Below are 16,940 nucleotides of genomic sequence, written 5' to 3'. Positions count from 1 at the left end.
TGTAGGGCACAGCCCTTGTTACTACGGGCCCTCCAGGGGCTGGAAGGCTGTTCTGGGCTCTTCCCGGGGGGCGGGTGCCCCCAGATCTGCACATCGGACAACAGCAGATGGCCACCTGCCCCAAGCACAGGGAAGAGGCTGATGCCACCCATGCTGAGCACCCAGGGGAAGCCCCCTGCCACTGGGAGCAAAGCCGGGCTCTCCCGCCTGCACCCCCCCAGCAGGGCTTGGGGCTCACAGCTCCCAGGGCAGGGCTGCAGCCAGAGGCGCTGGAGTGCACGTGGGACCTGCATGCCCTGGGGGTGATTTCCGTGGCCCGTCCCACCCCGCCTGGAGCCAGAGCCAGGAGCCCCGCACCCACAGGCAGCAGCTCCAGCCACTCTCCCTGACCACCACCACCCCCTCACCCCCCCTGCTCCACAGGCGGCTGCTGCCACCACCACTCCCTCAACCCTGGCCGGAAACCTGTTTCTCAGGTAACTGGCACAGCATCACTTTTAGCTTACTGGCACCACCTGTTTTTTTAGTTCAAATTCCTGTTAACCAACATGAGTGGGGAATGGGTCATTCCCCACTCATGCTGGTTAACAGGGATTTGAACTGAAAAACAGGTATAAATCAGTAAAAACCAAATGACTTTACCAAAAAAAAAAAATCGGTAAAAACTGAGAATGCAGAACATTATTTCATTTAACCCCTTGCAACACCCGCCTCTCTTCCCCCCTACACCATCTCATTACTACATAACATAATTTACCTGTGCTCAGTGTGGAAGGATGGAGTGGACTTTGGCTACCTAAGATGTTCATTCTTGTGCTGCGTTTCTACAGAAGAAATGAGTTACCATTAAATATGGCACGAAACCTTGGCATTACAGAATCAGAGCACATGCACACAGATTCAATATATAAGAAATAGAGATAGGGTAAATCTAATGCAAGGAAAAGAAAAAAAAGAGATGCAGATCTGGGGAGGGAGGTGGTATTCTATAAGCCATAGCACGTTTCTGGTGGCTTAATATAAAAGCCAGTTCTTAATGCCTGAAAGCCCAATGACAGAAAAAAAGCAAACAAAAACCTATCTGGTCTGCTTCTGCTCAGTCAGAGAGCACTATGCACTCAGCAGAGCAGGGTGCATCTCCCAGACAGAAAGCACCACCTAGTGCTTCAGGTAATGACTTCAGGTCCCTAGCAGACGAGACTGTGGGAAAACCTGTACTGCAAGTGTCTGTCCACACAACACTACAAACAAGTTACATTGGTTTTCATTTCAAGAGGTCCTGACTCTTGTATATTCTGCAATTAAACTTACTGGGAGCAAGCCATTAGTCAGAGCCCCAGCCTCTTCCATGGGGGGAAGCATAAAATCTGACATATTCCTCCTCAGAGAGTGGTTTTGCAAACTGGCAGTAAAGTTCTGGTGAGTCTGCTCTCCCCCTCAACCTTCCTCTGGACACTAGTGAGGGACAGAGAAGCAGTGACAGAAGGTTGGTGTGAATGAGACAGGTTTGCTAAAGATTGAAACTGACTCTTTTAACTCTGCATGCTTGCAGCTTGAATGTTTCAAGTTGGAGCTAAGCTAGATTGCAACCACCCGCTGTACTAACTTCATAGTGCACTGTGTGTTCAAGTGGAAAACAAAGACGACAAAGCAGTTACCCTCCAAGCATGTCCTTCTTCTAAGGCGGCACACTGTGCTTCTGCAGGATTTTCAATAACTCTTCCTATTTGTCCCGAAAAATCCATTGCTACTAGCGAGTTTTCGGATACGCTTCTCTGAAAAAAGAATTTTCACTTGTTTCAAAATGCAGGGAAGGACAGAAGGGGGAAAAAAGATGCAGTTTGAGAGCACCTGCCATCCAACTCCTGTCCCAGTTTCAAGAGGATGTTTTCACATTTAACAGTGCCCTACTGTAATTCCTGATTCTTTGAACATCGAATATTTGTAATGAGGATCCAATATAACTGAGAGTAAGATCAAAGCCATACCCCTCTTCAAATGCCTGATTCTCTTATCCTTTTGTGCAAGTGCTTCCTCAGAAGGTCTAGCAATTCCATTCACAGTTAGCTATGGCCATGAACCTTCAGCTACCTTTTTTCAATTTAGAGTGAAGATTCTGATTTATGACCACAGCAGTAATGGGCTGTGTGGCACTACACACCATCAACAACTGCCCAAGAAGTACACAGAGTCAAAAAATATGAAGCATTGTAATTTTGTCATTGGACAAAGCCATGAAGGTAAAGTCACTCGTCTCTCTTTCAAAGCTATTATGACTAATGAGGAATTCAGTTTTACAGTGAAGAGAGGTGCGTACAAAAAATCAATTACAAAACAGGCATCTTGGAAGCAGGGGGGGAGACTGAAGAGGCACTAATGGGGTTTTTTTTTGGTATTTTTCCTTTTCTTTCTTTCTTTCCTTGTTCCTCTTGCGCAACTGCAGTTCAGAATAGGAGTAACCCAAGTTGTTTAACAGATTGAAAAGCATTGTGAGAAGCTGCAGATATATTTAAACATGTCTGGAAACTGGGAAACCTATGCCACAATGACCTTACAGAAAGGCAAAAACAATCTAAGTTTCTGCTTATGGATCTTGTGAGCAGTTCAGTGTTCTGGTTCTAAAAAGCAGACTTATAAAGTAAACTATGAGAAAGGTAATGGAGGGAAAGATGTCAAATAATCACGTATTTGAAAGTAAACTTCGGGACTTACCACTGGAGTGGAGAAGTGTGGAATCAGAGCTTTTCTCTGCTGGGGGATTCTGTAGTTCTGATACAGCAGCATTCCATACTAGAGATGGAGAGGAGAGGAAAAGAATATTCAGCCATGTATCCTTGTAGTGAAAACTATAGCTAGGATAAATGGCATTTGCTTTGGAGTAAGTGTTGTAAGGTACCTTCTTTGGCATTAGAAATGGCCCCAGAGCAATTGGATTAAATGAAATCAGCAGGAGGCAGAGATGGCACCAAACTATGCATGTTAAGTTTATTACAAGGGTATCACCTCCTTGTATGTACTAGCTACATTCCCATATAAATGAGGCAATCATATTTCTCAAAATGGACAAGCTGATGTGTTGGGAAGGATTACCCAAGTCTTTCCTTTTCAAAGGTCCTCTGGCATTCTGAAACATGCTCAGCTATCTCCAAGCTCAGTCTCAGCTAAGTGTACTGGGGAGAAGGGTGGCAGAGTGGAGTATTATGGAATGCTGGAGGATCCACCGCCCTCTATCACTTCCCCTGGCTGGAGAGAAGAGCTTTCTACAGATGGGACAAAAGTGTTTATTTGAATAAAGCTGATACGCTTGGAACAGGTGTTTAGAACAGGACTGTTCCAGCAAAAAGTGTGACATATGATCACCCTGCATATAAATCTTCATTTGCACAAATACAACCCAGACATATGCATACACAGAATCAGCTCCACATAGTCATGGTCATGCGCCAACACAAAGTAAAGTGTTATTTATTACTGAGAGCAGCCCACCCAGACCATGAGTTTTTGCTTATCCCTTGGATTCCCTACTCAGAGCAGACCGTTGCTGCAATTTTAGGCAGAGGATATACTGACACAGATAGCAGAGGTGAATACCATTGATTTTGTGCCAAACATTTGCAGCTACATAAAAAACTTCTGGAGTGGAAAGTTGACAGATTCAGTAGTCAGGAAGCAAATTGTTTTTAAACATGTCAGTGAAATTGGTTCATTAATTTGAACACAGGAAAAAACACACACACGCATTCTGAGGGGAAGGGGACAACTCATGGACATTTCTTAAAATAGCTTTAGTTTGGTAGGCCATTATAAGTGGTGAAATTTGGTAAGATCTACCTGAAGGCCCTACATGTCTTTGAGTAATCTAGCTATAATTTGTCCAGTTTGCAGAGATTTTTAAAAAGCACATGCAACAGGATTTTGTAATAAGTTCCCTGAAGAGCCTGCCAGTGTTCTACTGGCACCATGCACATGGAGCTTGGCAGTGCCTAAGGAGCGTGTTGCATTTCCTTATGCTGAACAAGTGAGGTCAGGCTCAAGTGGAAGTTGGCCTCTTGTAAGGGAAATTCTGAGAATGCCAAGAGACAGAACAGTTGGCAGCAGTGCTCTTCCATCACCTCCCACCAAAATACATGTTAGAGATATCTGTTAAAAAACTTGTTTCAAAAAGTGAGTTCATTTTTGGGTAAAGATGTATCATTTCAAACTTTCTAGTTGAGTTTTAAACTTAACATTACCACTAACATAACTAAGGCCACTGACAGACATTAATTTAAAGGCTCAATGGGATCTTATCTTCAATCTCAACAATCATACTTCCTGCCAGGCCATATGTGTATGGTGAGACGCATGATTTTGGGATCAAGGATTAGTTCCCAATAGCATCCTATTTGCCAGTGCAAAGGGATGCTGGGGCTGGGGTGCATAGCAGCCAGCTGACTGCCACCTGTCTCCAGGACTGCAGTGGGGCTTGAACTGGACCCGGTGCAAGCCGAGGGAGCTGGCAACAATCAGCTGCATCATGAGATTGCCGGGATTGCACCATAACTGTTTGGAGTTTTGGTGCAGTCCTGATCTAGCTGACGATCAGCTACTTGGTTGGTTGTTGGCTGGCAGGGACCATACCAGAGTCAGTTGGAATCTGGTGCAGTCCCAGGTCTGGCCAGCAATCAGCTGATCTCAGCTGGCAGAGACTGCATGGGGGCTGGTTCAAGCCCCAGTGTGGTCCTGGATCCAGCCAGGACCCCAGTGTGTTCCTATCCCTGCCATACATTCAATTTAAGGTATGATGGAAACCAGGCACAAAAATATTATACATCTGTATTATAATTGTTGTATTACAAGACAGATTAACAAACTAACTGTGTCTTAAATGTAATGTCTGCTAGGGGCCTAAAATCCATAACTTCTAAGTGTTAATTGCAGCAGGGACTCAGTTTCTTTAATCATGGGATGTTGTTCTAAGAAAAAGGATTACTAGGAAAGGCGGGATCCACCTGACGAAGAGGGAGAAGGGCATCTTTGCACATGCTTGCTAACCTAGTGAGGGGGGGTTTAAACGAGGCTCACTGGAGGGTAGAGAACAAATCCCTGACGTAAATGGGGAAGTGGGGGACCTGGAAAAAGCAGAAGCAGGAGGGGGCAACAGGGGAAGCCTCATTCTTCCTGAGAAAGTAGGGCAATTGGGTAGCCACCTCAGGTGTGTATAGACAAATGCATGGGGCCTTGGAAACAAAGCAGGAAGAACTGGATGACCTCGCACAGTCAAGGAAATATGTGGTGATCGGAATACCAGAGATGTGGTGGGATAGTTCACGTGACTGGGGCGCTGTCATGCATGGATACAAATTGTTGAGGAAGGACAGGCAAGGAAGAAGAGAAGGAGGAATTGCAATGTATGTGAAAGAGCTGAATAACTGCTCAGAGTTCCAGTATGAAACTGGAGATTGGCTACTTGAAAGTCTGAGTTAAGTTTAGAGGGGAGAGTAACAAGGGTAACGTCATGGTGGGTGTCTTGTATAGACCACCAGACCAGGAGGATGAGGTAGATGAGATGCTCTTCAGATAACTAGCCAAAGTGTCCAGATCACAGGCCCTGGTTCTCATGGGGGACTTCAAATCACCCTGACATCTGCTGGGAGGGCAATACAGTGGTGTTCTGGTAATCCAGGAAGTTTTTGGACAGGATTGGAGACAGCTTCCTGGTGCAAGTGTTGGAGAGATCAACTAGGGGCCATGCTCTTCTTGAGCTAGTGTTCACAAGCAGGGAAGAACTGGTGGGGGATGTAGTAGTGGATGGCAAGTTCAGCAGCAGTGACCACAAGATGACTGAGTTTAGGATCCTGACAAAAAGAAGAAAGGAGAGCAGCAGAGTGTGGAGCCTGGACTGCAGAAAAGCAGACTTCAACTCCCTCAGGGAACTGATGGGCAGAATCCCTTAGGAGGCCAGTCTGGGGGGGAAAGGAGTCCAGGAGAGCTGGTTGTATTTTAAAGAAACCTTACTGAGGGCACAGGAACAAGCCATCCCAATATGCAGGAAGAATAGCAAATGTGGCAAGCAACCAGCTTGGCTTAGCAAAGGACTCGTTGGGGAGCTCAAACACAAAAAGGAAACTTACAAGAAGTGGAAGCTTGGACAAACAACTTGGGAGGAGTATAAGAATATTGCTCAGGCGTTCAGGGACGTGATCAGGAAGGTGAAAGTGCAACTGGAGTTGCCTCTAGCAAGGGATGTGAAGGGCAACAAAAAGGGTTTCTACAAGTATGTTAGCAACAAGAGGAAGGTCAAGGAAAGTGTGGGTCCCTTACTGAAGAGGGGAGGCAATCTAGTGACAGATGATGAGGAAAAGGCTGAAGTACTCACCGCCTTTTTTACCCTAGTTGTCACAGGCAAGGTCAGCTCCCAGACTACTGTACTGGGCAGTAAAGTTTGGGGAGAAGGTGAGCAGTCCTCAGTGGTAAAAGAACAGGTTAGGGACTATTTAGAAAAACTGGAACTATACAAATCTGTGAGGCTAGATGCAATGCATCCTAGGGTGCTGAAGGAGTTGGCTGATGTGACTGCAGAGCCACTAGCCATTATTTTTGAAAACTTGTGGTGGTAGGGGGAGGTCCTGGATGATTGTAAAAGGGCTAATATACAGTCAGCATGGATTCACCAGGGGCAAATCATGCCTGAACAACCTAATTGCCTTCTATGATGAGATGACTGGCTCTGTGGATGCAGGGAAAGCAACAGACATAATATACCTGGACTTTAGCAAGGCTTTCTGGAGGAAAGTCCGAGGAAACTGCGTTAATTTAGTTTGCAGAAGAGAAGACAGAGAGGAGATTTGATAACAGCCCTTTACTCCCTGAAAGGTGGTTCCACAGAGGATGGAGCTAGACTATTCTCAGCGGTGACAGATGATAGAACAAGGACCAATGGTCTCAAGTTGCAGCAAGGGAGGTTTAGGTTGGATACTAGGAAAAACTCTGTCACTAGGAGGGTGGTGAAGCAGTGGAACAAGTTACCTAGAAAGGTGGTAAAATCTCCATTCTTGGAGGTTTTTAAGGCCCGGCTTGACAAAGCCCTGGCTGGAATGATCTAGTTGGGGATGGTCCTGCTTTGAGCAGGGGGTTGGACTAGACGACCTCCTGAGCTCCCTTCCAACCCTATTTTTCTATGTTTCTATGATACATGTTAATTCAACAAGAAGTATAGATCTACTGCACTGCTATCTCTCCTTTGAAAGACATTGAAGTACAATGATGTTAAACAACGATCATGACAACACTGCATATGCATTCAGGTATGACTGTAGACAGCAGTTGACATGATAAAATTGCTACAAGTTATGCAAACTGCTTTCTGAAAGGTCCAGTTATAAATGGTATATCATTTTGCAAACAAAGCACAGAGCCTGATCATGAAGTGCCACTTCACATAGCAAATAGAAAGGAGGGTGTGCAGTTAAGGTCAAGGCACCACCTGTTTAGCAGCATCCAGACTGGAGTGCTCTGCAGTCTTTTTTTAAATTTTTTTTTAAACATGAACACACAGTACAGAAGAGACTTAATTTTATGCGATGTAGTGCATGGGAATCTTTGTAATATATATTTTGTTGCTGTACAGAATATGGGAAAGCCAATTCCTATAAAACAACTGGAATGCATGTTTACACCTAACCATGAAACAGTACCTCAGGGGTGACGTTCCCTTCTTTCCTGGCTGTGTACTGTTTCTGATGATATGGCAATTTTGACTAAGTGGTCTCTATCCTTTATATGACATTTTAAGATTACAAGATTCATACAACATTCAAAGATTAATATCCAAACTTAATAACCATTTGACTGCTTAAGACTAGCTGCATGGATTGATTTTAGATTGCCATTAAATGATCAATTGGGCAATTGTTCACAATGTGTTGCAATATCTGAAAAAAATCACACCACAATCACAACCTGGACTCTCTTTGATTCTCCATTTATGGAGTAGGTGTCCACATTTTTCATGAAGTGTCTGGATGAGATTCAGGGAAGACCAAATCTTCCTCAGTAGGCCAAATCCTGGCTGGGGGATTGTAGGTTTGCTAATGATACATTTCTGTGGCAGGCTGGTATTTGTCCAGGCTTTCCCTCATTGTTCTTTGATGCTCTTGTTATCATCCTAGAGCTTTTTGGTACTTTTCCAGAAGGGTTTTCTAGAAGACCCTGGCTAAGTGGTGAAAATACCATATGTGTACAGGATGGATATGCAGCCCTGTGTGCGTGGACAGCTATGTGCATGCACAGACTGGGAACAAACATATGCACTGGCAACAAGATGCGAAACAACAAGCCTGGTTGGCTTTTCCCCTGATGGCTATGTGGCTAGGGCACTCACTTGGGAGGCCAGAGGACCTTGGTTCCCCGTCACCCAAAGGGGGGTTTAACTTGGGTTTTAACTGGGGTCTTTCTGACTTCACAGCACAGCAATCTAACTATAACATCCCAGGTCAGCCATTATCCAAGGTCTCTGCTTGTGCTCCTTTGGAAGCTGAGACATTCACATAGATGTTGGAAAAAAGGAATGGAAGGTGCTGTGTGTGCGTAAGTTTTTGTCCCGCTGGAAATTAGGCACCAGGTTAGAACCCAGGGCTCCTGCCGTTTTTGGCAGCGGTCATCGCACTGAGCCACAGACTCTTTGGCTTGCTCCCTTGCTTCTGACTGTACATGTCTACGTGTGTTCCCTTTTGCGGCTGCCTGGAGGGGAGGCAGTTTCAAAAGAGGTGCTGGAGAAAGGACCAGATAGTGACCGACCTGGGTGTGGTGTTTGGGTGCTATGTTGGGAAGTCAAAGACATATAGGTTAAAACCCTCTCTGGGTGAGCGGGGATTAAAACTCTGTTCCTTTCACTTGTCAGGAGAGTACATTAGCTACTCAGCTATTTAGGGGCAAAACATATGAGGTCCCTCCCCTGGTCTAGTTAAATAATAATTAGTTTTGATCAATTGTATTTTCAGTTGTCTAAGGCTGCTACATGGCCAGAAGGGCCTGCATACGTCCCCTGGGTGGCTGCCACACAAATCCAGCCCGTGTGCTTACGTAGTTATCCATATACACATGGCTATGAGGCCGACCTGAGTGTAAGTTGTGTCACTGACACTTAAACGACCAAACCTGGCCACTTAGGGCCTTGTTACAGAAAAACACTGTCCTGCACCTCTACGATATACTCTCTCTCTCTGGGCAGACTGCTTAGACGAACAGCTCCATATGCGTAGCAATAATGGAACAAAGTTGAGAACCTCTATTTAGAAGTGCATCCGCTATTTAGAAAGCATTTACTTCTTAGCAAGCAATTTAAACAAGAAAACAGATAGCACCTGTAGAACTTCAAGTTTCAGTATTTCAGTGAAATCTAACACTATGTAACATTGTCATTTAGCTGATCAGAGTCCACTTCAGGAACTGGGGGCAGAATTATGATGGCAGATAATAAATGCTAATTCTACATAACTCACATATGCGTTTTATAACTAAGATGCTTTTTTTTTTCTTGCATTGTGGACTGTACTTGTATTATGTCTAGTACACCTTGTATTATATCCATTTAAACAGAAAAACGATTTTCTGTACTGGGGTTTACAGAGAATTGTTCTTAAAGATTAGTAAGTTAGATAAGTTGGCAAGCAGTCATATATGCTTTGATTTGGAAGATGAGAGCTTAATGCTACTGCAGGACAGGCAATACTCAAAAAAGCTGCAGTTTTGTACGCATAGGCCTAGAATAGCTAGGACTAAAAACTAGGGAGTCAAACTTTTGAAAGTGAGCAAGTCTGGGGAATAAAAGTTTGAACAATAAGGCAAATATCCCACAGAAAACATCTCACTGACATACATTTTGGTAAATTCCCTCCATTTCTCACGGGGGGAGAGGTGGAGGGCATCTCTCCTTGATAGGAACTGACTACAAAGTTATAATGCTAATTTAGCTATGATGATGGGATTTCCACTCTAGATTTATGCATTCCCACAACTACTAGAGTTGATCCCGAACTTCCTGTTCAATCTTAGGTGTACAGGACATTGTCTATCCTCAGAACAGAGTTCCCCCATCTTGGTGAATGTGCAAATAGGAGTCACTAAACACAGTAACTAGAAACACGGGAATGCATTCTCAGAGGGTACTGAAAAAGGCCAAAATTTCAGGTGGTGGGTTCCCAAGTTAACAACACTGGCTGTCCAAAAAGCCACTTGCTGGCTTCAGAAAATTTAAACCTAATAGAAAGATATTACAAACATGCCATCTGGATGGACTTGATGTCTTTCATGTCCTTCCTCTGTTGTGGGAAATAGTCAACGTGTGGTTTTAGCATATAGGGCGAGAGCAATGGCACAAATAGGAAAGGAAGGCATTCCATGGATAATACAGCCAAGACTCCTTTTCAGACAGTGGAGGCTCTAAGGAGGTTTGGAAAACTTTCAAATCAGACAGACAAGAAAGCAGTCTTTGCTTCCCTGCTAGACCAGCACAGAGAATTCTTTCATATTAGACACCAAAATACACCTGCATCCATCAGAACTTCCACTTGAGAAGCCCCCAGTACAAGTTCCCTCCAAAGTATACTACAATATTGTACACATGCTTCTACCAGTTTAAAATCTCTCCCCCAGCTTTTTGCTATGTACCATCATGACCCAGCTAGTTACCAGATTTTTATTTATTTTTTGAAGTAAAGAACAACAACACTACAAGAAAATGCCATAGGTTTAAACACACGTATCTGCCTAAGGGAATTCAAAACAAAAACTATAGCAGACAGCCGCTGAATAAACAGATTGTGCTGACATATTATGTTCAAAACAAACAACTGTGCTGCTTTTTGAGTTAAACTTATACTTCACGTGTTGCCTTACTGGGCTTATACTTTGTTCATATGTGCACTGAGAACAATGCAGTCTCTGATTACACTCAGGCTTATAATAGTCTGCCTGATAGTTTACCTCTGAAATGGAAGTTCCTACTATAGAATGCAGTTGAACTCAAGGTACACAAGTTTTAAAGGAGCTTGGGAATGAATAAAGTAACCAACAGTAATTGAAAATATCTACTTGTATTCTGTGTACAATGCTGTAGAAAACACTAGATTATCAACATCTGCTGCTTGCTCGCTATGGACAGCAATAGTGCCCTGAAGCATACCACCCTGTTTTGTGTGTATTAGCTTCCAAAGTGAAAGCAGCATGACCACCTAAGGGCAGGTTTATGGGCAGGAAGGTTAACTGAATTATATACCAGCAGAATTAATTAGTCTGCTTGCAATGCTACACTTGGGTAGTTAACACTGCTTGCAGTTTTGGTAGCATGCATGAGGAGGCAAAGAATGCTTCATCACAGTGCTACCCAAACGTAGTAAGGCAGAGCTAAAACCTCATGTGAAATTGAAGGGCAAGGCCAACGCGGATCATGAGAAAGTGGGTACCTTGAGGAGTCTAAACGCTGTCATCCAACATGTCCTGCTCTGCTCATCTTCTGCACACAGCAATCTCAGCTCCTTAGGTTCACTTCTCACTCTGTTGGGCTACAAAACGTCAAGTATTTTTAGTATCAGAACAACAGCATTTGAAATGGACTTCTTAGTAAAGTGAAGCACAGGCAATATAAAAGCACTGGATGTCTATCAAAACAACAGATTCAACCCCAGCATCCCACAATGCTCCTCCACTTTCCCTCCCTCACCCAGCTGCAGCCACAGCAGGAATAAGGGCTCTTCTGAGTGTTCCCATGGTGGCTATGGCAGCTCTGTCCCTTGCCACCTCTACCGCAAGAATAGTGGTAAGAGCTGCTGATCACTGACAGCCATGCCTAAGAGAGCAGCCTGTCAGTGATTAGTATAGGCAACATGTGGGGGGGCACAGGTGGGCATGTCCCCACCCCCCCCGAGATTGGCCACCACTGAGGCCACCAGCAGCTTCTGTGGGCGGTCAACTTCCCTGCTGTCGATGCAGCCGGTGGTGGCTGCAGGTGGTCCCTGCTCGCCATTACCAACACTGCAAACAGTGGCTGCGGGCAGTCCCTACTCACCACCTGCCACCCCCACCCCCACCCTCACTGCCGACACCACTGTGGCTGCCTGCGGGTGCTCCCTGCTCAGCCCACCCTCGCTGCCGACATCACTGTGGCTGCCTGTGGGCAGTCCCCGCTCACTACTACCATGCCCTCACCACTGACTCCGCTGCCTGCAGGTGGTCACCATGCCCCACCAGCCTCCAGAGGCATGCATCGTTCATGGTGATTATGCTCCCTGATAGGCTCCCAGTGGGAAGTTAAAAAGCAGCTTGCTAGCACCTCCTGGCTGCTCAGCACACCTCTGAGGTGACCTTGACCAATTCCCACCATGAGACAATGCCCTCACCTCCCCTCCTTAAACTGGTGATTGGTGGAACAGGGGGAGGGAGCATTTTCCCAGGGTGGGAATCCCCCCTGGATGTCTCTGGCAGTTCCTGCTTGTTAGCAGTTGCCAACTGACATTTGACATTCTTTACCCTTCCCAGATGAGATGGAAGACTATCAGGTAATGAGCTCCCTTAAGTGCAGGGGTGGCACAGGGACCAGCCCTCTAGTGCCCCCTGGCTGAAGAACTTGCCCTGGGGTTAGAGGAATGTCTGTATAGTGTGGAAGCTGTACAGTTTGGAAGCTGCTTTAAAGCTGTTTTTCTACTGGAAGAAATTTCTTCTGGTAGAAATGAACATGTATGCAGCCATTGCTGCTCTCCAGCCAGCTCCACAGTGCTATATTTTTGTAGAATTATGAACATTCTCAGTGTTGACACATTTTGGAGTACTGTAAAAGACAGCTTCGCCATGCTCTAGCAACATATAACACAGAACAACAGTACATTAAGCCTCCCCATCCTTGAGGCAGAAGGTTGTTTTATTTGTTCCTAACTATATTGAAGATGACGTGGCTTCTCCAAAGTCATCCAGGGAGTCTGCAGAACTGGATGTGGAGCTCTTGAACTTAGCCCTGGACCTTCCCCACACATCTTCCCTAAAACCACTATCTTACAGTTTAGAGGCTTTTCTGCATTCTTGCTGCTCCACGTTGTGATTAATTAATTTACAAGTGTTGCTCTCACCACCTACACTTGAAATGTAGATGATTGTGGATAATTAAAGCCCAATCTGTTTTTAAGGGTTTCCTTTACCTGGTAATTATCCACACTAACAGCTCCAGCTGTCCCCTCTAGAGATGGCACGAAGGCAGCAGTTTTAGTGTTGGAACTGCTTGCAAAAGACAGCTTGCCTATACCTCCACAGGCAAAAAACACTAAGAATGACAGCCCCCTGTAAAGGCATGGGGAGGTAAAGGAAGGCAGGCTGCATACATATTGTCTTATTTACCTCTCTGTCTTATTGGAGGGAATAGAGCTCTGCCTCTCAGTGCCTGAACAAATGGCTTTCTAGGCTGAGCTCGCCCCACCCCCCAAATACATCCTTTGAAGGATCCCTGGCAACAGCTACAGAATCCTTGCTAGCAAAGAGAACAGTTCATATCTGTCAACTGTTCTTCAGTGTCCACTTTAGCCCTTGTAGAGCATCAATAAAAGCAGCTCCCAGAGCCTGTCATGTGAATGCACACAGTAGTGTGCTATAGAAGTGATTTAGATGACTGGATTTAGGAGCTTCTGAAAACATTACCCAAACAGCAAGATCAATGCACACTGAGGCAAGTCTACATAGGAAAGCCATACATTTTTAGTTAACTTTCCAGCAGTACAACTGCTTCTGTGGAAAAGTTGTAAAAAGTGGCTTATGTGGGTATAACATTCCTCTTTGAAGATAAAAGTATAGTTATACCAGCATAGACATTTTTATACACCAGTGTAACTTGTGTCCATGGGAGATGTTGTGGTAATTTAACTACAGATATAGCAACTGTGTCCCCAAGAGTATGCACAATTGGCACAGCACAAAAAGCTGTGCACAGATTGGGCCCAGTTTAAGAAAACAAACATCTGCATATATTGTTTTCCATTTCTCAGAGTAACTTCCATTTTAAAATATGGGCAAACAAGCTGTTTGTCATGTTAATACAATTATAAATCTGTTCAGAATTTGGCATTTGCTGTTATGCTATGTCACTCCTCACCATCCTGATGAGTATTCCTTTCACAAAAATTAACATACACACACACACAAATAAAAATAAAAGAGGTTGCTTGTTAATGTCTGGAACAAAGGTCAATGTGTAACCCACCATGTACCAGGCCTGCTGCTCTAAAGCTCAAGGGGCTCTCTAGCATCATTTTCACATCACAGCTTCTGAACCACAGAATAACAATGTTAAGATCCCAAGCCAGCTACAGCAGAGGATCCAGTATGGAAAAAATATGGTGGTTTTTGTCAGGTCGTCTGAAAATTACACTGACTTAGACACTGAAGTGAACTTAGCTTCCTAGGATCATTCTGACATGATCATTGTGGTAGTAATTCACAAGCTGGGGCCCGGGGCAGTGAAAGCTGCATTCCTCTGGTTCAGATTGTGCTGAACCACTCCCCATCTTCTCAACACTATTATAAATAATTTTGAACTCACCCAGACTACTTGAGTTCATGTAAATGTTTACTCTGTTAAAATAAGAGAGTTAGTGACTTCATTTTCATCTTGGGATCAAATTATTAGGAATAATTACCTTTATGCAAAATCCATAGTCTGCTGGAGCATTATACAATTTCTTGCCTGCTATCAACGAGAAAATATTGCTGTCTTCTAAGTCAGCTAACAACTGCAAATGTCTTGGCTCCTGTAAACATATTGTAAGATTAAAATCACCAAAACATTTCAATCCAAACCCTACAATCTCTAATGAACAACATTCATTAGAGGACAGAGTATGCAAATTTAGTTTGATTTGGTCCGAGCATTCAGGATGTATTTTTTACCATATAATTGACCAGATCTGCTCAGACTAACTAGGAGTTTAAGGCCAGCACTGCTCCGGGATGTGCCCTGAAAAACGGAACTCACTTTATAAATATCTTCTTGCCAGAGGTTTATGCAAAGATTCACATTCAGGCATATCAAATCATGCTCAAGAGTACTGTTGACCACAACATACCTGCATTGTTTCTGATAAGTTTGGAAAAGTCAAGGTTAGCGATACTTAAGACATTACCTAACTCCTAAAAAAATCTCATAAGTTGATGAACCAAATGTTTACTCTATACATGTGGTGATGAGGGATAAAACATTTTAAAAATTGGCTACTTAAGTTTACATATAAAAGATAATACTAGATAAATATAGATTGGATGAGTCACAGTGCTCTGGATTGCTAATGTCCCTTGTTTGCTACCTGGCCAGAATTAGTTCAACTTCTTTTGTATTCTTCATACAAGTGAATGGAGAATTTTAATCTTAAATCTATAGTTATTAGGCTTTTTACTTTACATGGCAAGAGTGTACTAAAATTGAAGCCCCCACTTCTTACCTTTGAAGTTCCTTTCGTAGAGCAATAGAGTCCCGACCTCCTCAAACACACATATAATTTCTTCCATGATTTCCGACCTAGCTCTTTGACGTGCAAGAAACCTTGAATTTCAGGGCAGCTACTGGAGTTTAAAAAATTCTGTTGGAAGTGAAAATCAAGAATACTGAGTTCTATGATTATGTACCATGAATACAACTAACAGTAGTGCTATGCCAGCTGTAAGAACCATTCAGTCACCTTCACTGACTTATTTTCCACGTGCCAGATGCATTTCTGGTGCTGTACACTCAGCGCACTAATGTGTTTCTAGTATCCCATCCAGGTCTCTAAAAGGCTAACCATTCTTCCACACATCTGCTCTTCTCACACTCATAGAGCCCAAGAGACATTTAAGGTCAGCATTTCCATTACATATTCACAGGCAGTTTATTAACTCTATAAAAACTTGTTGGTACACTTCTTGGAAACACTGGCTAGAATCTGAAAGCCAGAACTTTGTGATCTAAAATTTACTTAATAAAACAGCCTATTTATGGCATGCCCATGCCCAATTCACACACAATACTTAATGCAGGTTCTATCACAACAGGAAATGCACACCAGCAGCAAAATCTTTAATCCTCAGTAACCTGAGTACAGGAAATTCAAGCAAAGCTCTTTACCTGCAGACTACCAGAATTCAACATCCAGGAGTATTTTGAAGAGTTATGTTGGTATGGTATGCCCAACCTATTTAAATATATTAGTAAGGGAACCAGAAGAAAAGGGCTGATTTGCATTTAAGCCCAATTAAGTGTTCAGATAGTTTAATCTTCCACTACAAATGGAAAGGCTCCTGCTTGGACATTTTTTTACGTCATCCTCTTCCTCAGTGCAAGATACAATTAAGAGAAGCACAGATTCTCCTCTTTATTACATGTCATGGACCACAAATAAATCAGAGATTTAAGGGGGAGATGGAGGGTGCTCAGGACTTTTTGGTGTCTCATTTAAAAAAAATATCAGTATCATAATACTGGATAGATTTGACAGAGCCACTACATAGTTAGATGGAGCCATTCCATTAAGATCTGCACTGATGACCCTTTGGCTTTCAAAGTAGTTTCTGTATTCTGGAAAAGCCTTTATATTATATATACATACACATTTGCCAAATAACAATGTTGCCAATATACAGAGCACTTCAGAGGATGTGTTTATCTGAGCATGCCCAACACGAACTCTGCACATACTACCTCTGAATTTACTCCTTTTAAGTTTTTTTAAATGAATAAAATATACACTTTCAGCACAGTTTCAAAGTACTGTATATACGCATACTAAACATTAATAAAACATTTGTTTCTCTTCTCTTATCAGTCTTCAGTGCCATTAGGCATGGGCCAATTTCAAAAGGCAATTTAAAAACAAAAAAAACCACCCAAAAATTCACCAGTGAGTGTAATAAAGCATGGGGAGAGGTTACCCAGAGGGGTGATGGAAGCC

General features: G+C 43.5%; 1 protein-coding gene across 3 annotated transcripts in view; it reads right to left on the bottom strand.

Moving 5' to 3' along the window:
* Nucleotides 1–16,940, bottom strand: part of GRB10 (growth factor receptor bound protein 10) — a 255,794-nt gene that overhangs the window by 12,255 nt on the left and 226,599 nt on the right. For all 3 annotated transcript variants that reach the window (XM_019520726.1, XM_019520718.1, XM_019520734.1), the window contains 6 exons: nucleotides 15,456–15,593; nucleotides 14,658–14,768; nucleotides 11,445–11,543; nucleotides 2,713–2,790; nucleotides 1,659–1,775; nucleotides 758–824 (listed from right to left, as the gene is read on the bottom strand). In XM_019520726.1, the coding sequence (XP_019376271.1) occupies nucleotides 758–824; nucleotides 1,659–1,775; nucleotides 2,713–2,790; nucleotides 11,445–11,543; nucleotides 14,658–14,768; nucleotides 15,456–15,593 (610 nt within the window). The remainder of the gene's footprint in view (nucleotides 1–757; nucleotides 825–1,658; nucleotides 1,776–2,712; nucleotides 2,791–11,444; nucleotides 11,544–14,657; nucleotides 14,769–15,455; nucleotides 15,594–16,940) is intronic.

Source organism: Gavialis gangeticus, unplaced genomic scaffold, assembly GCF_001723915.1.
Source record: "Gavialis gangeticus isolate Ggan-Ray unplaced genomic scaffold, GavGan_comp1, whole genome shotgun sequence".
Classification (NCBI taxonomy): Eukaryota; Metazoa; Chordata; order Crocodylia; family Gavialidae; genus Gavialis; species Gavialis gangeticus.
This window is presented reverse-complemented; position numbering and strand designations above follow the sequence as displayed.